The 21810-nt window shown below is 43.4% G+C and overlaps 1 protein-coding gene across 1 annotated transcript in view; it reads left to right on the top strand.

The window, feature by feature from the left end:
- Window positions 1–9720: 9720 nt before the first annotated feature.
- Window positions 9721–21810, top strand: part of LOC149318682 (protein FRA10AC1 homolog) — a 45966-nt gene continuing 33876 nt past the window's right edge. The window contains exon 1 of the mRNA XM_089510264.1: window positions 9721–9977. Within this exon, the coding sequence (XP_089366390.1) occupies window positions 9897–9977 (81 nt within the window). The 5' untranslated portion in view covers window positions 9721–9896. The remainder of the gene's footprint in view (window positions 9978–21810) is intronic.

The raw sequence follows: 21810 nt of genomic DNA, 5'->3' as shown, positions 1-21810 counted from the left end.
AAACTGAAAAGGGCCACTCACCTGTGACAAGAGAGGTTGTTGTTCAGGCATGTAATTAAAAGAGCCTTTACAAAAATGAATTGTTACTTGTGTACCACAAATGGATGTGAATTAGTTTTTTTAAAAACAGAGAGGTTATAACTGTTTGGACCTTGTATGAATGTATGTATGCACCTCCAAGGTGCCTGCTGAGTTAAGGCGACCCCATAAATTTCATAAGGTTTTCTTAGGCAAGGAATACTCAGAGGTGGTTTTGCCAGCTCCTTCCTCTGAAATATAGCCTGCAGCACCTGGTTGTCATTAGTGGTCTCCCATCCAAGTACTAACCAGGCCTGATCCTGCTTAGCTTCTATGATCACTTGGGACCTGGTGCCTTTAGGGTAGTTGGGTCTTATTTAAATTTTTAAAAAATCGGAATAGCAAGAGCAGGAGAAATAGAATTCCTTTTCATGGTGTTTTCCCCACAACAGCATGAGAACAAGTATTAAGTAGCCTGAAGTCTAGATTGTTATCTGTATACCTATATATGCATTTGAAGTAGAGTACAATTAATTTTAAAAAAACTGAAGTTATTTCCATTATTTGGCAATCAGTACTGCTCTGTTCATAAGTTCTTAACACAAAATCTATTCTAGTCTGGCTGGCGTACAGTATTAATAAATTATGTTCCAGCATAGAGCTACTCAAGACACTTACAAGTAAGTGAAAAATGGAGTTTCACTAATTCATTTCACTTGACTACACTGAGTCTCTATATCCTTCTGCATTGACAAGATGAATAGGATTGGTATAATCATTTTGGACCACATCAGCTACCGTTAATCATTTAGACTACTAATTCACTGTGCAAATAATCACCATGAAATTACTACACAATTAATGATACAAAATATATCTACTACACTTTAATTAATAACAACAAATACTGTAATACTGTCAGTAATTGCCATTATGAAATTTCCTACAATAGCTTCAAGTAAATAACAATCACTATTATATAAAACTATCTCTTAAACAGATAAAAGGCACATGATATCATAGTTAAACTACCATGTTTAGAGGTGAACACTAGAAGCTGGACAAGATCTGTATTCCTTTTTGAATCACCTAACGAAAGTTTGGAGATCCTAAAATCTATCTGAATATAACAATACAGTATAGCAATATGACTGTTTTGTGGATTTTGGATGTTATTATACTTTTCTACATGGCCAACAAGGCAATCCTGCATATGTTTTCTGGATGTAAGATACCATATTTTAACCACATCAGGGAACACCTAAAGATAGAGCCAATGGACTGGAGCTTTACCATTTACCATTTGAGGTTTCTACCACCAATAAAAATAAATCATTTTTGTTAAAAATTTCGACTACATTTGGCACCTTTTACCAAAACAGCACCTAAAAATGTTTTCTGATGCAAAAACACAGAGGGATTCCTTATAAATCCAGTGTTGTCTATTTAATAAAAAAAAATTAATAAAGGAGCTTGTGGCTACACAAAGGACTGAAGCAACTTGGATCTCAAGAGAAGCATCCCTTCTTGTCTTGCTAAGGGAACTTAGTGGAGAAACAGATCATCCCTTTGTGCCTTTTGGATGGCCCAGAAAGTTAACACTGTTTTTTGAAGTTTGGATGTTATTGTATTGAATATAGCATCTCACACAGATTCTGTAACATATTTTTTTTCCCTCCAGAACGTGCCAGATGCCCACAAGACAGGCATGAACTGGCAACATGGTTTCCAACAACATGACCCTAAAACATGTTCACCTTGTTGTCTCTGAGACTGTGCAGTGAAAGAACAAGTCAGTACTGACAGACATGCAGTCTTTCAGGCAATTCTTCTGCCATTATGAACTCTTTTCATCATGGAACATTAATCATAGATTGAATGTTTGAGAAGCATTAACTATGTACCGCAGTTGTGGGGTGGAGTGGGGAAAGCAACTAGATTACTTTCCCATTCTCATTTTAATCCTGTCCCCAGCATGGACTTCCAAAACAACAAATAAATAGAGAGAACATTAAGCCTGAACTCAGCAGAATCAAAAATGACTTAACTGAGGCTAGCGTGTGTGTGTATGTGCTTTCAAGGTGCCTGTTGGCTTATCGCAATCTCATGAATTTCATAGGGTTTTTGTACTTTGGAGATAGCATATCATGAGATGACATGACTCAATGGAAAAGATGATGATGCTTAGTAAAGTGGAAGTCAGCAGAAAAAGAGGAGTGCCACATCACAGAGGGATTGGTTCTATAAAAGATCCTTGAGTTTTCTGGCTTGAGAAAATGGCCGGCGGAGCGCTCCTGGAAGCAGGGATGGACCCGGGCTGTATTCGGATGGAAAATTAGGTGACCATCTGATAATATCAGGATGTTGCCCGAATTAAGGTTTAAACCCGATAGAGATAAGCCACATTAAAATGCCATGGGATAAGTTCCTAAGAAAGTAAAACTCTCAAATACTTGAAGGAACAAATGTCTTATTCACCTAAAACAAAATATCTATTGTTTGAAACATCTTCTAAATAAAATTCTGTTTTTGTTTTAGTAAAAGCTTGTCTGCACTTGATTGAATATCCACGCTACTAACAGTCAAAGTATTTTTTAACATAGTTAAAGTACACCTCGGACAGTTATACAAGAGAGAAGGGGTTTTCCCCATAGATTGGAAGTCACATGAAAAGTAAAGTTACTTAAGTGAGGTAAACAATAAGAAATAGCGTCACAATGAGAAATCTCCTCCGAACAAATATTTTCAGGAAAACCCCTTGATAGGTTCACCTAAGGGTTGCCATAAGTTGGAAATGACTCAAAGGAATTGTGTGTGTGTGTGTGTGTAAAATTGACATTTAAAGGACAGTTACAAAGCAAAAAGAGAAAGAGAGAAAAAATGGAAGAGAAATTACACAGGATAAATATGGGTTGGCTGATATAAACTGATCACATTTCTATAGATAATTTTTTTGAAGTTGCTGTCATATATATATATATATATATATATATATATATATTCATTTATAGCTAAAGGGAATAAGATCTTCTGACCACTGAATGACAGATGGTGATTGTTTATGTTCTCAGCCTTGGAATTTAAGTCTTCTAGCAGCAATAAAAGAACACAAGATCCGACCACATTGACCATCAGTTAGATTTCATGTCACAGGGGTATAATTTAAAAGAACACATGCATCTACAAATACCAAAGATTGTTCTATACAAAATTAAAATGCTAAATACATCCAATTAAAAAGGAATAATTATGGAACACTTTCACTTCACATGCCACAAGCATTATTACATTGCCAATTTAATTGAAGTAAATATTGTGTATTCTTTCTAAAAAGGTGTAATTGTGTCCAACACACTCAAAACATCCGTTTTTGCCAGACAAGGCATACTTTTAAATCTAGAGATCTTAGATACTGAAACTACATCACTTTTCCATTGGTTTACTTGGAAGGGACACCACAGCTATATTCCACTCAATCCTAATTTCATTAATGTGAGATTAAAATCTCAATTTGTTGGTTTTCAGTTTCTGAGTGTGAATAATGTTTCCAACACTGTAGAGATGGCTGAAGCACTCAGAGCTGATGGTTCATTTTTGTTGTTGTTAGCTGCATTCAAGTTGATCTCAACTCATGGTGACCCTGTGAGTGAGACGTCTCCAAGACCCCTGTCCTATATCTGTCTGCTCAGTTCCTGTAGACCCAGGCCCATAGTCTCCCTAATTGAGTCCATCCATCTGGCCTTTGGTTTTCCTCTCTTTCTACTTCCCTCCACCTTCCCCAGCATCATTGTCTTTTCTAATGAGTTATGCCTTCTCATGCCCTGTTGGTGCAGTGGTTAAATGTCTGTACTGCAGCCACTCACTCACAAACCACAAATTCAATACCAGCCAGGGGCTCGGGGTGAACTCAGCCTTGTATCCTTTGAAGATCACTAAAATGAGTCCCCAGCTTGTTGGGGGCAATTAGCTTACATGTTGTAAATCACTTAGGGAGTGCTTAAGTGCCCTGATAAGCAGTATATGCTATTTGCTATTATGAGGCTGAAGTAAGACAGCCTCAGTTTTATTATCTTGGCTTCCAGGGAGAGTTCAGGCTTGATTTATTCTAGGAACCAATGGTTTGTCTTTTTGGACATCCATGGTGTCCTGAGCATTTTCTTCCTATCTGCTTTCTTCACATCTGTACTGGGGAATAAAATGGCTTGAACAATTCTAACTTTTAATATTCAGCCGTTGTGATGTCCTGCCAGGACTGTTTGAATTTCCCCCTGCATTTTCCTTTGTGTTGGTTCAGGCCATAGATTATTTTAGTGTAGAAAAGTTCTTTGTATTAGTTTATGGGAGGAGCTGTAGGTTTCCCCTGCATCATTTCTAGGTTTGGTTTGCCCTTTCCCAGCAGGCTGTGCTGTAGCTAGAGGTTTTTAGTTGGAGCAGTTTCTCTGAGAGCTAGCAGAGAGCTGTCTTTTGGTGGTAAGCAGGCCCAGACAGCCGGAAAGGGCATTTCTTACATCACTTAGCCAAATCAGTTACCATTAGCATAGAAAATAGAAGAATTTAGGAGCTGAAAGACCCTGCACCAGCTTCATTGAGTAAGGAGAACAAACTACATCGGACCCAGAGAGATGTCTTCTGGAAGAAAGCTAAACTGTAAAGTATCTTTGGTTTAGAGCTGGGGAGGAGAAGACCTTTTATTTTTGTCCTTTAAATTAAATTTCCCCCCTTTTTTGAACTTTACATCTAGTTTCAGATCTTTTTGGGTATCACGGCTTGTTCTCACCAGGGTACTGGCGTTGCACACCCAAACCTGCCACCACCTTTAGTTGGGTGTGTCTTCATAGCCGTATATATTTACAGTTTAGGATCTTGCCCAGTTCTTTCATAGCTGTCCTTCTGATTCCCAATCTTCTTCTGATTTCTTGACTGCAGTCTCCGTTCTGATCAGTGTTTGATCCAAGGTATGGGAAATCTATAATTATTTCCATTTCCTCGTTATCTAGGTTGCGTTTATGTAAATCTTCCATGATCATTAGTTTTGTTTGCTTTATGTTTAACATTAGGCCTACCTTTACGCTTTCTTCTTTGACTTGTTCCAAGTCTGTGATGTTTTCCACTAGTGGTTCGGTGTTGTCTGCATATCTTAGATTGTTGATGTTCCTTCTTTCTGCCTTCATTCTTCTTCCTTCTGTATCTAAACCTGCACTATGTATAATATTTTCTGCAGACAGGTTGAACAGAAAGGGTGATAAAATGCAGCCTTGTCTGGCCCCTTTGCCAATTGGGGTCCATTCTGTTTCTCTTTATTCTGTAGCCTCTTGTCCTAAGTACAGATTTCTCATTAGGACTATCAGATGTAGTGGCACTCCCATTTCTTTAAGAGATTCCATAGCTTTTCATGATCTATGCACTCAAAGATCTTGCTATAGTCTATAAAGCATGTTGATTCCCCCCCCCCCGAAACTTTTTAGTTCACTCCATTATCCATTGTATGTTTGCAACATGGTTCCTAGTGCCTCTTCCTTTCATGAACCCCACTTGGACATCTACAGACACCAAATCACATTGCGATGGTAAATATTGTCACTGCACCCATAGGTAATTGATACATGGACTACAATACTGAAAATGGCAAAATGTCTTGGTGTGGACCAATCATTTGATCCAAAATGTAAACCCCACAGTTAACCCATATGTTCCATATAAAGGATTATATTGCAGTATTCTAATTTGGATTAGCACAGAAGTGAGGAAATAGTGATCAACAAAGCCCCCTTTTTGACTCCCCAATCCTGCTATTTAAATAAAAATAGCACCAATTTCATTTGTTCTTTGCTGAAAATGGCTATTATTTCCCTAAATCACTTGTAAGTGCGGCAGGTTGGATTCCCCCCATCTCCTCTGGCTGGGAATGGCACTATGGATCAAATGATACTTGATAACAGATTTAAAGACTTAACTCTTTGGGGTCATTTAGGTTTGGTTTTTTTAGCATGATGGTGTGAATCATCTCACTCATACATTCCTGTTTGTTATTCACACTATGGAACCACATTGAGGTGCATCTCTGCAAGTTCTGTTGCTCACATGTGCAAGCATTTGAAGAAAGATGGAGTCAATGATGCATATGCATTCGGAACATGTTCAAAGCATGCAGAGTTTTATCCCAGGTCTATTGATTATTGACACTACTGATGATGTGAATCTTTAAAAAAAAAACACCTCAGGAAAAATTTCCATCTTGATTGTTCCTTTCTGGCAGCCCTCTCCCCCAACTTAACTGGGTACATTCAAGATGCGTGTGAGCAACGGAGATTCAACCTGGATTCATCTTGGATTATTTTCATTGTCTGAATAATCCCTGTTTCTTGAGAAATTCACTATTCTCCACGACTCTTAACATCATCATATTTTTATTTCTCTTGTATGATTTCTTTAGAAATCAAAGGTTTTCATCCTTTGCCTGATCAAGAAATGAGTTAATCTTTTTTTCCCCTCTGTGTTCATAAAATGTGAAATGATAGGCCAGTCACAAGGATTCATTCATACTAAAATAGATGGCAAATTCCTTTGGTGCAGAATGACAAGAGAAAGAAAGAGAGGGAGGCTTTTATAGCTTGTAGGTATACATTATTTATTTTGAATTATTTAAATAATTAATTCATATAATGCCACATTTGCAAGTGCTCAGTGAGTTCCTTAAAAGGAAAATCACATCCTAAACGCCTTTCAATATATATGCAGATACAAGATGGTATTACTAAATAAACTAAACCTGAGGATTGGGTAAAATGTTTGTCCTTTTGAAACGCTACCCTTCAATCCATGAAGATAATTTTTTGGAGTCACAGCCCATAGTAATGAAGGTGGAGCAAATGATCTAGTCTTGGAAAAGAAAGTCCAGTTTTGGAACCTCCCCTCCCAGTGGTCACCAGAGTTCCTATAGTGACCACACTGGTTTTGCATGGAAGTTGTAATGTTTATTACATGTCAGGAAATTACTGCATATAACATCTGTTCTATAATTTGCTAACTTTCAGGTTGTAATCCCAGGTATGTTTACATTCAGCAGGATTTGTTTTTTTGACAATGAAAAGCAAGCAGTAAAAGGAGAGAAAGAAACACATGCTGGATTTTAATTTTAAGGCCAGAGGGAAGGGGTGGCGGGAGAAAAGCTACCATGTAACCCTGTCCCCAAATAAACAATACCCTAGATTAAAATTTGTGAAATTCCACTACTTTTTCCTTACTTAAACCATTCCAAGTAGGCAGATTCTCCAAGGGTACTCAGGCTTTATGTACATCTTAGTGCAATACTATACATTTCTACTTAGAATTCAGTACCGAGGCTGAGGCTTAGGCTGAATCTGTGCTGCAGAAATAATCCAGTTTGATACCATTTTAGCTGCCATGGCTCAATGCTATGGAATTCTGGGAATGGTAGTTTGTTGTGGCACCAGAGTAGTTGGTACACAACAAGCTACCATTCCCAGAATTCCATAGCATTGAGCCATGACAGTTAAAGTGGTGTCAAACCGGATTATTTTTGCAATGCAGTGCAGATGCAGCCTTACTCCTAAATAACTTAATTGGTGTTTGTCACTTTTTCTGCGAATACTGGCTCTTCAAATGTGATATTGAATGCATGTACAAGCTGCTTATGTGTTAAGCTATTTATTGGGCAGATTTATGGAAACCCAGAGATGCATCTACACTGTAGAAATCATGCAGTTTGACACCATTTTAACTGCCATGGAACCATCCTACAAAATCCTGGGATTTATAGTTTGGTAAGGCACCAGCACTGTTTAGCAGAGAAGGCTAAAAACCTTGCAAAACTTCAAATTCCAGGATTCCATAAGGACGGAGCTACAGCACTTAAAGTGGTGCCAAACTGCATCATTTCTACAGTGCAGGTGCACCCTCACTCTCACATTCAGGCAGCTCTTCACAGGCAGAAGGAAACTCACAAAGTTCAAGAGATTGATCCATTTGTGTTGTTGCTGCTCCTGGCAAAAAGGAATGGCTTCAGTGAGGGTAGTTAAATATCTACTGAAGCATTTAGTAATTCCCTTTTACCGGCAGTAGGTTGATGCTTTCTGTTTCACTTCCCGAAACAATATACTATATAGTAGTTTTTGGAAAGTTTAAATAGAGAAACTGTTAAGTAGCTACAATATGGTCGTTCCCCCCCCCCCCCCCCCGTTCAGTGCCTTGTTTTTTAAAGAGTTAATATTTGTATCTGAAATCTCTGTAAGATATCACAATTGTAAATGTTTTTAAAAAGATAATTTTCAATGTATCTTTTACTGGTGCGAAGGATGGAAGGCTAGGGTTGCCTGCTACCATGTAGAGATAACATAGAATCATAGAATCGTAGAGTTGGAAGAGACCAGTAAGGCCATCCAGTCCAACCCCCTGCCATGCAGGAAATCCAAATCAAAGCATCCCTGACAGATGGCCATCCAGCCTCTGTTTAAAGACCTCCAAGGAAGGAGACTCTATCACCTTCCGAGGAAGTGCATTCCACTGTCAAACAGCCCTTACTGTCAGGAAGTTCCTCCTAATGTTCAGGTGGAATCTCTTTTCCTGTAGCTTGCATCCATTCTTCCAAGTCCTGTTCTCTGGAGCAGCAGAAAACAAGCTTGCTCCCTCTTCAACATGACATCCTTTCAAATATTTAAACAGGGCTATCATATCACCTCTTAACCTTCTTTTCCCCAGGCTAAACATCCCCAGCTCCCTAAGTCGTTCCTCATAGGGCATGGTTTCCAGACCCTTCACCATTTTGGTCGCCCTCCTTTGGACACGCTCCAGTTTCTCAATGTCCTTTTTGAATTGTGGTGCCCAGAACTGGACACAATATTCCAGGTGGGGCCTGACCAAAGCAGAATACAGTGGCACTATTACTTCTCTTGATCTAGACACTATACTTTTATTGATGCAGCCTAAAATTGCAGAAATAAAAACAGCAGAAATAAAGCACTTTGACAGAATGTGAGCTGCCAAGGCCAGTGCTATGGAATCCTGGGATTTGTAGTTTGTTGTGGCAGAACATATAAAATAAAAATAAGTTGGTTTGTTTTGGAAAATCCGTGGATAAGCAGAGACCACTCTAATTGGACTTGCGCATCCGTGAATTTGGATTTTGGAACCAAACCCCAGTGGATACCAAGGGCCCACTGTACCATGCTGAAACTGATTTTATCAATAAAATAAAATGGATGTTACGGTCTTATGTTATCAGACCAGACATCCCCATAGTGCATAGTGGCCTTATGCATCTGTGTAATTAGACTTTACTCTGCAAAAGCTCATGTTGCCAACGTCTTTCTTTCAGTTAATCTCAAAGGTCCTGCAAGACACTGATTTTACAGTCTAATGAGGCTATATATCTTTGAATCATGGGAGCTCCTGAGCATGTCCAGAGTGCTGTCTTGCGTTCCTTTGAAAATAAGGACCAAGAAGCTTCTGACCAGCCCAGGAGAAAAGCCAGGGCATAAATGCAATAAATAAATAAAAATAACAGCAGGCTATCCCTTGGAGCCATGGGGCTGGAGAACCATGGAACTGAGCCAAGAATGGCAGATTTGCATAGCCCTGAGGTCATATGAAATCAAGATGGCTTAGGTGGGCTGCATGAGGCATAAGGTTCTAGAACGCCTCGGCAGTTGGCCTTTGGCAGTCCTACGGTTGAGACATGGCTGACTGACTTCGGTGTAGTTTTGGTCTTGTCTTTCATCTGCCTGATCTTCAGGGGAGGAAGTGAAGATCCTTTACTGGAAGAACCAGTCCATCTGTCCTCGTGGTACCACGGATGGGGGCCGATCGGCGGCTGGACAGCCGTGTGCTTGTTCAGCGTGTTTGGCTTGCTCTTGGTAGCGATGTACAGTATACATTGCCTGTCCAAGGCATATGCACCCTTCTTCCTCAACGTACATGTGCAACAGCACCGAGGGAGGCAGGTGAGTAGTGGCTGGCATCTCCCACCTCCATCTTGGGAGATTGGAGAGGTCAGCACCTTGGATAGCTTCGCTCCTGATAGCAGAAATGTGCACTAAAAGTAGTTTTCTTTCCAGTTGTTTTTCTTCTTGCAGTTTTCCATTTTTTCAAAATCTGTATCATGACCCAATTCCTGCCCCCTCCGCTTATCATGTATTCCTTCATTTCTTCTGTCTCTGGGTCTCCTTTTAGAAGAACTTTATATATTTTATGGAACTTTTTCTTTTTTTCTTTTCTGGGGTCTATATTTGTCTATTTCATTCTCTCTATCTTCAACTCCAATGATTTGATATCCCCTTTAATTTTGTCTTTAATTGGCCAATGGCTTGTCCATTGTAATTTCATGTTCTTTTTCTTAAGCTCCTCTCTTGTTTGCATTGTTTGTTTTGCCTTCTTCATTCCTATATACACTCATTTGCGGATTTGATTAATATGGTCTCTCTAGGAATATCTAGGAATATCTCTAGGAATATCTGTCTCCAGTGCAACTCTGTGGTCAACTTTAACTAAAAGTTGCACAGAAGGACCTAGAGATTCCTAGAGAGAATACTCTACTAGGCATCTGTAGCTCCTCCAGTGCAGTTCTATGGACAGTGTCGGTCGGACGTTGACCACAGAGTTGCACTGAAGGACCTAGAGATTCCTAGAGAGAATACTCTACTAGGCATCTGTAGCTCCTCCAGTGCAGTTCTATGGACAGTGTCGGTCGGACGTTGACCACAGAGTTGCACTGAAGGACCTAGAGATTCCTAGAGAGAATACTCTACTAGGCATCTGTAGCTCCTCCAGTGCAGTTCTATGGACAGTGTCGGTCGGACGTTGACCACAGAGTTGCACTGAAGGACCTAGAGATTCCTAGAGAGAATACTCTACTAGGCATCTGTAGCTCCTCCAGTGCAGTTCTATGGACAGTGTCTGTCGGACGTTGACCACAAAGTTGCACTGAAGGACCTAGAGATTCCTAGAGAGAATACTCTACTAGGCATCTGTAGCTCCTCCAGTGCAGTTCTATGGACAGTGTCGGTCGGACGTTGACCACAGAGTTGCACTGAACCCTGGGATTTGTAGTTTTGTAAGAGCTCTGGTGCCACAATGAACTACAATTCCCATGCATCTGAGGAAATATGCTTAAGTCTAGGAAAGCTCATGCTGCCAACTTTTCTTTCAGTGAGACTCAAAGGTGCTACAAGATCTATCTCTCTATCATCACCACCATTATTATTATCATTATTAAATCCAAATGCAACTGAAGAAGTGGACTTAAACTGGCAACACTGATATCCTATAGACTCATTCTTTGGGGCTGTGATCTGGAAGCGTGGAGGCAATTCCCTTGTCAAACCAGGGAATCCTGGGAATTGTAGTTTGTTGTGACATGTTGAGACACTGCTTTTACCGGCAGCCAGGGATCCATGCATGGAATTCTGGGCTTGGTGGTTTGTTGTGCCCAGAATCCCATCATCGCAGGGAGCCTTGCAGTTAGAAGCAGTGCCAAACTGGATTATTTCTGCAGTATGGATGGCAATGGAAAAGAGAACGAAAAGAGAGCCACAAAACAAAATTCTTGGAAGACAGGGCAGGGGTGCCAACTGACCAGGTGCTCTGCCCATGCTCAGAGGCATATTTAATCACTAACACACACACACACACACACACTCTCAGGGACATCACATTCACATGATCACACAGCAGCCACTTTGCTTTCCCCTGGAGCCTGAATGCCTGGGGGGGGGAATCACTGTCCTCTCTCTGATTGGCTGAAAACTGTTAGTGTGATTCCTCCAAACAGTTGGTTGCTTGGTTGGTTTGATCTTGCTCCGTCCTCGCTCTCTCAGAGGGAGTCATTGAGAGAGAGAGAGAGAGAGAGTTTTTTTCTCCAGCCCTCTTGGCTGAAAACTGTTACACTCCAAAGGGTTTTGGTTGCTCTGCAGCAGTCTGGAGCTGAAAGGGCCAAAGTCGTGGAAAAGGCACTGAATTAGAGCAAGGCACGAAAATCACACGGAAAGCTCTGAAAAGTCCCCGTTTTCGCGTGAAAGTCGTGAAATTGGCAACACTGCATCTGTCCCACTTTCCAGGAGGGAGGGGGCTCCTCAAAGCCTTTTTTGCGTTTGGATCGCCCTCCCCTCCATGACCATGCCTCCCTCCAAGGGTCCCCCTGCCCCAGTTTCTCATAATAACCCCCCAAGTACCTGGGCCCCAAGGAATCCCCCAAGAAGGGGGCAGGGAGGCAAAGAGGGAACGAAGGCCTGGGAGTCCCCCTGCCTTTCTTTGGGGTAGAAGAGGGGTCTTCCTTTCTTCTTATAATCCCCAGAAGACCCTCCAGCTATCCCTCTGAATGAAGGAGGGCTCCCCCCACTTCTTTCCCTCCTTCTCTCAGAGCAGACTGTGAGGGCAGCAATGGCTTCAGGGGCTGAGACGGCGCATGCACACATGCCCCCAAACCCCGCTCCTGAGCATGCACAGGGATCTCCAGGGCTTTGTTGCTGGTGCTGCTTATTCCACTGGCAGCCTTTGCAGGAAGGGAAAGAGTGCGCCTGGGAGACTTTGAAGAGGCTGGAATGGAGCCCAAGGTGCAGAGCTGGACTCAGGAGGGAAAGGCAGGGAAGGAAGGCTCTCCTTTGGAAATATAGCTCTCTCTGTGTATTTTGTGTGTGTGTTTGCCTCTGTTGTTCTTATGGCTGGGAATGGAGCAAAGGATTGAGGAGAGGAGAAAGGGTCCCTGTTTTTGCAAATGTAGAACTTCTGTGCATCGAAGAGTCCAGTGTGTTGAAACAACAAAGAACTTTATTGAGAACACATAGAAATTCAGTGTTGTAGTCAGAACTGCCCACTCCAAGCCAAACAATACATTCAAACCCCAAAACCGAAAACTCCACCCTCTTCGAAAGCTAGCCCCCACCCACCCCCAGCTCCCACAGTCTATGCCCCACAGGTAACAAGGCTCCCTTCGCCATTCCCAGAAACTACCCTTTCTGTTAAAACCAGCCTCCAACTTTCTTCTACGAAAGCTATCATTCCCATGACTAGACAGCTGCAACAAATCCCAGCCCCCCTCCCATATAGCTAACCTTTCCTACAACCCACAATCTCCAGCCTTATTTACAACCCAAAGCAATTATCTATTGTATAAGCAATTAAAACCTAAACGTCACAAAATACAACTTTAAAACACGAACAGACATATGTACAGACAAACCTTATAAACAAAATCACAAGGGCCTTTTCTTAGCACCGCTGGATTGGAAATATATTTTTTGTATTAATTATTGACAAAAATAATCTTAGTTCACTGCTGGCATTTGTATGGCTTCTCTGCTGTGTGGACTCTCTGATGTCTCACTAGGAGATATCTCTGAGAAAAGAATTTCCCACAATGCTGGCATTTGTGTGGCTTCTCTCCTGTGTGGACTCTCTGATGTCTCACTAGGTGAGATCTGTCAGAAAAACCTTTCCCACAATGCTGGCATTTGTATGGCTTCTCTCCTGTGTGGACTCTCTGATGTTTCACTAGGGTTGACTTCTGAGAGAAACCTTTCCCACAATGCTGGCATTTGTGTGGCTTTTCTCCTGTGTGGACTCTCTGATGTTTCACTAGGTTCGAGTTCTGAGAAAAGCATTTCCCACAATGCTGGCATTTGTATGGCTTCTCTCCTGTGTGAACTCTCTGATGTCTCACTAGGTGAGATCTGTCAGAAAAACCTTTCCCACAATGCTGACATTTGTATGGCTTCTCTCCTGTGTGGACTCTCTGATGTGTCACTAGGTGTGACTTCCAAGAAAAACATTTCCCACAATGCTGGCATTTGTGTGGCTTCTTTCCTGTGTGGACTCTCTGATGTGTCACTAGGTGTGACTTCCGATAAAAACATTTCCCACAATGCTGGCATTTGTATGGCTTCTCTCCTGTTTGGATTCTCTGATGTCTCACTAGGGTTGACTTGAGAGAAAAACATTTCCCACAATGCTGGCATTTGTGTGGCTTCTCTCCTGTTTGGATTCTCTGATGTGTCACTATGGCTGACTTTGCAGAAAAGCATTTCCCACAATGCTGGCATTTGTGTGGCTTCTCTCCTGTGCGGACTCTCTGATGTGTCACTAGGATTGACTTCCGATAAAAATGTTTCCCACAATGCTGGCATTTGTATGGCTTCTCTCCTGTGTGGACTCTCTGATGTGTCACTAGGATTGACTTCCGATAAAAACGTTTCCCACAATGCTGGCATTTGTATGGCTTTTCTCCGGTGTGGATTCTCCGATGCCTGACAAGGAGGGACTTGTAAGCAAAACATTTCCCACAATGCTGGCTGGCATTTATGTGACTTCTTTCCTGTGAGGACTCTCTCTTGACTCAAATGTTCTTCTGTAAAAAAGGACAATGACAGATGAGACTGAAAATAAGACTTAAGAGAGGAGGGTGTTACTCCATGATTTAGCCCTCATTAACCCCTCCTTATTTGAGATTAAATTAAGAAAGTTGCTGTGAGTAACTCAAGCACGCCCTTGCTGCTTATGCCCCTAAATCCATGGATGGATTGTATCCTTACTCATAGGAGCTAGCAAAGAAGAGACTGTATGGGGACTGCCTTGAGGGAATCAGTGGAAGCAAATAGTCAAAGGACTGTTGAAAAAATATTCCATGAAACATGTGCCAAAATACATTGATTGATAGGTGGCATCCTATCCTGTGAGACTGCCATAGAGTGCAGACTCAGAGTCCAAGGCACGATGCAAGCTAACTGCAGAGGTCACTTCATGCTGTTTGGCGCCAGGAGATGACTCACAACCAAGACAGTATACAGCTCACAAGTGGATTGGTGTGGATTGGACTGGAGTTGTGTGTACAAGAAATGGTGAAGTTGATAGAAGTTGGAGGGGAGAGCTTGCAAATATATCTATTATTTTGCAACTCTAGTTAAGGATCCTCCTCCAAGGACTTGGATGAAATCAACTGTATCTGTGAGTTATTTTAAGGGTGGAAAGTGCATTGCCAATATCTATTTGCTTCCATACTCTGCTATGTTATTGTTGAGCTGCATCTGGGAGTGTTGCCCTGAGATTGTGCTGTGCATTGGCTTGTGAATGAGATGGGAATTTAGAGCCAAGAAGAATCTCAGAGCTGGTATTTGCACCAAGCACCCATTGCATTCAATTCGGTTTCAGACAATTCCTTCCCCCACAGGAAACATTCCAAAGTGATTTAAACCTTTTCAAAGTCTCAGTTTCTGGCCTCAAGCAACAATTTCAGTATGAATATCTGTCCCAACTACTGTCTGTTGTTCAGTGTCAGTCCAGACATCTCAATACACTTGCCAACAGCACTTGCTATGGGAGCTACTGACTTTCCCCCCATTTTGGACTCTCAGCAATTGGAATCAAGATCCACCTAGGTAAGAATTACTATTAGCAAAGCCTGACATCTGTTCTCCACTCCCACCTTTGTTACTTAGTTCTTCTGTGTTTTCGTGAACACTTGTGTGTGTGTGTGTGTGTGTATTTTTCTTTCCCCTTATATAAAACATAAAAACCTATTGAAATGCCTTTAGAGTTCTGTGTGATTGCAGACCTGCTATAGCTGGGCTGAATCCCAAAGTCACTCTTGCCCAGATCAAACTAGATTTCTCCTTTGAGCTGAGTACCAAATTTCCCTAGAAGCATAGCACTTGCGGATGTCCTCCCCAGACTCCAGCATTTGGGCAACAAAGGGCCCCTGGAATCAACCATGGAGCTAAGCAAGCTCTGGTAGGAAAAGAAACGTTAGAGGAAAAGCAGGCTTTGGCCCCCCCTTTCCTCCCTTCATAATTATAGCTCATGGAGCCCCTTAATATGTTTAAAAACAAGGGCCTGAGCCGGTTCTCACCAGTTCAGTTCTTAAAATCTGTCAGGCTGGTGGCTGCCTCCCAACCCCCAAGGCCCCTCTCCTGGCCCCTTCCCAGAACGGGCTGAAGGAGAAGGCAGGGGATGATGGGATAGGTTGCAGGGTGGCAAAGAGGACAAGATGGCATGAAGAAGGGAGCAGGAGGCGGGGGGCTGAGGGGGCCACATCGGAGTGATCTTCCACACTAGATCAATTCGAAGTGAAATCAAAGTGAGCTTGAATGCAAATTTTGTGAATGCCCCTTTTTTCCAATTTCACCAAAATGAGGAGTCACTTTGGAATCACTGCGGAAGCCCCGCGGAAGGAGCTCCCATAGAAAGGAATCGTCCCTGAATGCAAGCCACAGGGAAAGAGGTTCCACCTAAACATTAAGAGGAACTTGGTAAGAGTAAGAGCTCTTTGAGTTTGGTGGAGTCCTCTTCTTTGGAAGCCTTCCAACAGAGGCTGGAAGGTGTTTGGAATGTGTATTCCTGCATGGCAGAAGGGGTTGAACTCAATGGCCCTTGTGGTCTATTCCAACTCTATGGTTCTATAATGCTAGTGGACCCATAGCGACATGATAATATAGTATGAAAGGGCCCTCAGTCTTCATAGAAAGAGCAATGGATTCAGGTTCCTTACCCACAGAAGCCACATTCTCATAATTGTCCATCATTACAGAATTGTACATCAGTCTCTGCTTCGTGGTTAACAGTTTCCATTCATCTTCCGTGAAATAGACCGCCACATCCGCAAAGGTCACCTGCAACAGAAAATAGCCCTCATCCAGAGAGTGACTAACAAAAGGGGAGGAAAGCACATGGTGCATCACAAATATTATTTCAGCACTTCACAATTCAATCCAGGAAATAAACTTTAAATTCTGTCATCAAGAAAAAAGCTACTGCCTTTGAGATCTAGTTTGTCTCAAATCCTTTCAATATAATAAACAATCTAATTTAGGCCATGGTTGGGATATTGAGCATGGATTAGGATACTGACTGTCCCAAAACATAGAGTACATTAAGCCACAAAAGAATTATGCTGCATTTAGCCATTTCTTGCCAAATTTTAGAACCAAATGTCATTTTAAAAAAAGAGTTGTGGGGAGGACTCTGGATTTGAGGGCCACTGGGCCCACCCCCAATTTAGATCCAGAGACATTCTCCCATATCCCCCAACACTGCACAGATGGGAAAAGCAAGACACCTGTGGAGAAGCAATCCAGAAGGCGGTGGAGATGGCCAAAGTTGTTTATGAGGAAGATCACACAAGCCAGGAAGGGCAGAGCAGTTTGCGTTTCCCTCAGCCTCCTGGCAAGGGAAGACCCTGGCAACTTCTCTCCTCTCCTCCTCTTTTGGGTTAATGGGTTGCAAACTCCTTGGAAGTCATTTTGCAGCAACCCAAGAGAGCTGAGGAGAAGGGGGAAAGTGGGAGGAGGAGAGAGCAACCAGGACATTTTTAAAAGCCCCTGAAAAAGTGGGGTGAGAGAGGGTTAACCAGGACTGTCTCTGCCAAACTGGGACATTATGTTCTCCACTTGCTTTCATGAACTGGCCCAGCAGTGACACCGATGAAACTAATAGTCTGGATGGCGACTCACCAAAGAGTTCTTGTACTTCGACAGCCTCTTTCTCTGGGAGCCCAGCTCCCTCCGCTTGGCCTCTGTGTTGGCCATCAGGGGCGCAGGGGGTTCCTGGTGGCCCTGCACTTGGTTCTCTTCCAGTAAAATATGCCCCTTAGCTGTGTACAAGGAGGCCGAGATGGTTCCTGAGAAAAGAGACTAGGGTTAGGCTTGGTTTGTCAAGAAATCCTGCATCGCTCAAAGACACAGAGAGGAAAAGCATGCTGCTAGTGAGATACACAGGTGACATATGCCTCCTTTGGGCCGATGCAGAGGTGGGCATCCCCTTCCTCCCTCTTCACCAAACAAACCCCCTGGACCTAGCACAGATTCACTGCAGCTCCCCTACACAACAGATACCCCATGTTAAAACGCTTCTGACATTGCTATGACGTGAGCCAACACGTTAACGTATGCCGCCAGAGTCTCCACCTTGACTGTAGTCAGTAGCTTGTGAGCAAAGTGGAGGGGGGTCAGGGGATGGGAACTGGAGACAGGGATGTAGCTAGGATTTTAGGAAGGGGGGGGTTTCAGACTAATTGCCACCATTATAATGGGGCTTGGATGTGGCGGCGCAGCAGCACACACCATTCATTTTTCTAATGGAAGGGGGGGTCCGGACCCCAAGAACCCCCCCCCCTTGGCTACGTCCCTGCTGGAGAGGACCCTGGCTATGTCCCTGTAGCCAGATGTGAAAGGAGCGCATCATCTGCTGAAACCTCCTGAGCTTCCCAGTGGCCCTCAGAGGAGAACAGTGTTTTCCCTTTTTAAAACTTTCTCTTATTACTTTGATGATTTCGGCTGTTGTGATCGGTCCATTTAATCTATTTCTTTGTTGGTCTGAAAGTGGCTTTAAGTTAGCCTTTTCCAAAAATTCCTCTATTTTGGCTCTAGATGTTTGAGATCCTTTGTACAATTTAGCATTGGATTTTTGGAAGGTCTTCTTAATGTTATTTTGGCCAGATGTTAATGTCAAATCTTTATTTATTTCCGTAATGATGTTTCGTTCTTTTAACTTCCTTGTTTTATTGGCAAGCCATCTTCTTGGCTTGTTTGCTTGTTCAAAATTCCTTTCTTTTAGATAGCTGAGTTTATTCTGGATTTCAGTTGCTTCTTCTGTATAGGTTTATGAGGGAAGACTGCATCCTGGACTATGCTCATTTTTGGGATGTGAAGACCTATGTAAATTCATTTTATAAACCCAGTGAAACAAATACCTCGCAAAGCTCTAGTAAACAACGCATACGCACACAGTCCCCACACAAAGGACTCACTGGCGCACATGTGTCTGGGTCTGGAGATCTCACTTCCACCTTCTGGGAAGACAATGCTGCCAGAGACTGAATTTGCAAAGCATGGCTCACTCTCTCAGCTGCAACCTTTCCACACAATCCTGGGCTGAAGCATTTCAGCAAAGGTCCTCTTTCAGCTCCAGGAATAAAGACCTACCTTAACTACAAAGACACTGACTTCTGCAGCTTCAGAAAGGGCTCTTCTGCCGTCCTTTATGGCCGGAGCTTCCCCGGGTCAGAGGCCGTCTCCTCGGCCGCAGAGAAGGGCTGCTCTGAGTGCGAAGGAGGAGGAGGTCCAAGGGCTGAGGGAGGGAAGGCAATGGGGAAAAGGTCAGTGCCAATGCCATGGAGGGCAGAAGGGGACAATGCCCAGGAAACCTAAATCATGCAGACCCCCTGCTCCTCCCCTCAGGCCCCTTCACTAAGAGCATCCATTCAAGAGCATTAAAGGAGCATCGAGTGGGAATAGAGCACATGGCAAATGGCCATGGAGGGCAGAAGGTGACAATGCCTAGGAAACTAGTCCTCTGAGTCCCAGCCATAGTAACTCCCGGTAGTAAATAGTCCAGGGGCTGAGGGGGTCTCCTTTCCCAAAGTGGGGTGGGGGTGGGGGTTAAGGACCGGTTCCCATGGGACTGTGGGCCCCATGACCTCTTGGCAAATCTATGGGAGACGTTGCCTCCAAGAGCATTGGAGGAGTCTCTGGCTGCATGGCCATCTCTTTGGAGGACTTGGAGGGCAGAAAGGGGCTGACTGTTTGGCCCTTGGGGCTCCCTTCCAGCCCTAGGAGCCTATGAAGCCTACCTTACAAGGCTGTTGTGGGAGTTAATCACAAGACAATTACTACACAAGAATGGCCACCTTTTAGCAGCTTACAATAAAAATATCCACACAGTACAATAAAAACATGTTTCATGATCTCCCAAACCCTAACACTCCCATCCAAAATGAAATGCCATTAAATTACTGGACAACTATTAAAACAGTTATTAATAACAGGGATAGTACTCAAAGCCCAATATTAGTGAATAATAATCATAATAATAATAATAAGGCTTGTACTAAAACTCTCCTCCCCATTTCTGACCCCTTTCAAAACCCATGATCACTAGAAGGAGCAGAGCTGTGTAATAAGAAAACCCTCTCAGAAAATACACACACAAAAGGCACACAAAGGGACACACTTCCTTCCTTTTGGCCTCCTTCTCTCTCTGGAGCCTCAGGAGAGAAAGAGGAGCCTCTCTTCAACTGAGGAAGACCCAGAGAAGGTTCCAGAACATTCTTCCCCAAAGTCACAAGCTGTACACAAAATGGCTGCCTGTGCTTGAGGGCTTGGCAGTTGTCAGTTTGAGGCCTTCAGGGAGAGAGAGAGAGAGAGAGAGATGGAGGGGAAGATGGAAGGGGGTCCTGGAGGGAGGGAGCCTTGGGAGATATAGAGCCTGCCCTTAATGGGATATTCGGGGTTGGCTTCCTAAGAAAGGGCTTTCTGGCCTCAGAAAGGATTTGGGGCAGACTGGGTCTGAAAGGCAGAAGTAGCCTGTTCTCTTGCCAATGGGATTTACAGTGTATCCCCTGGACACTGGACTGGGTCTCCCATCATCCACAGGGCCAGAAAGAGGAGGGGTCCTGCCCTGCAGTGAGGCCTCTCAATCCCTCTGAACCCAGGACTACAACTCCCATGTCCTAGCCTTGACCAGACACACGATGGGCAATTTCCTTTCTCTCTTACTGGCAGGATCATAGAATCAGGCAAGCAGAGCAGCCAGCAGCACTGCCAGCCTCCGAGTGGCAGGAAGAGAGAGCTGCTTGCTGAGGCTGGAAGGAGGGAAGAAGTTTGCTGTGTTCTGCAACTCCTGGGCTGCATCTACACTGGAGAATTAACCTGGTTTGGCACTGCTTTAACGCTTTCTGGCTCAAGGCTATGGAATTCTGGGAGTTGGAGTTTGTTGTGGAGTCCAGAGCACCTCCCTTCTTCCTTCCTTCCTTCCCTCCCTCCCTCTATCTTCTTTCCTTCCTTCCCTCTATCTTCTTTCCTTCCCCCTTCTTTCCTTCTCTCCTTTTCCTTCCTTCTTCTTTCTTTACTCCTGTCCCTGCTTCCCCTTCCTTCCTTCTTTCCTACCTTCCTCCTTTCTTCCCTCCATATTCTTTCCCTCCCTCCCTCTTCTCTCCTTCCTCTCTCCCTCTCTTTCTTGCCAAAAGAAAGACTTGCCATGTCCTTTTCCTGAGGCTGAGAGAGTGTGACTCCCCTAAAGTCACCCAGTGGGTTTCCATGGCCCCATTTCTCCTTTGGCCCTTCCCTTCCCACTCACTCACCTAGACCCCTTGTTGTTGTTGTTTACTGCTGTTTGTCCTCAATTCCTTTCTGACTCATGGCCACCCTCTCATGGGGTTTCCTTGGCAAAGTTTGTTCAGAGGAGGCTCGCCATGGCCTTCCTCTGAGGCTGAAAGAGTGTGATGCGTCCACCCAGTGGGTGGAACCCAGAGTCATAGTCCAATGCTCAAACAACTAGTCCACACTGGCTCCTACAATCCACTTTAAAAGCTTGGTCTTCTTCCCAGATGTCTTCACCGCAATGGAAGGCACCACGAAATGGAAGACATTCAAGAAAAAAGGAGGACAGGACTCGAAGAAAAGCTCCAAACACTCCTAGAAATGTCCCTTCTTAGTCATGCTCAAAATGGAGGATGTTTTAGAATACCTCCTGGACAGAAGGTTGGAATGGAGGACATGTCCTGGAAGAGGAGGAGACCTGCCCTGCCCTGAGGCGAGCCTACCATGAGGTTTTCTTGGCTATATGAGTTCAGAGAAGCTTTGCCATGGCCTTCCTCTGAGGCTGAGAGAGTGTGGCTTGCCTACTCTTGGTGGTTGTGCCTACTCTATGTTACTTTTCTTTCTCGCCCTGGAGCCATTCCCATCCTTTTTTCATAGGCTGCATCTACACTGCAGAAATAGTGCAGTTTGACACCACTTTAACTGCCCTGGTTCCATGCTATGGAATCCTGGGATTTGAATTTTTGGAGGAGAA

Source organism: Sceloporus occidentalis, unplaced genomic scaffold (genome assembly GCF_023333645.1).
Source record: "Sceloporus occidentalis isolate IW3139 unplaced genomic scaffold, rSceOcc1.0.p SCAF_2, whole genome shotgun sequence".
NCBI classification, from domain to species: Eukaryota; Metazoa; Chordata; class Lepidosauria; order Squamata; family Phrynosomatidae; genus Sceloporus; species Sceloporus occidentalis.
The sequence above is the reverse complement of the archived record's forward strand: the minus strand, read 5'-3'. Positions and strand labels throughout refer to the sequence as shown.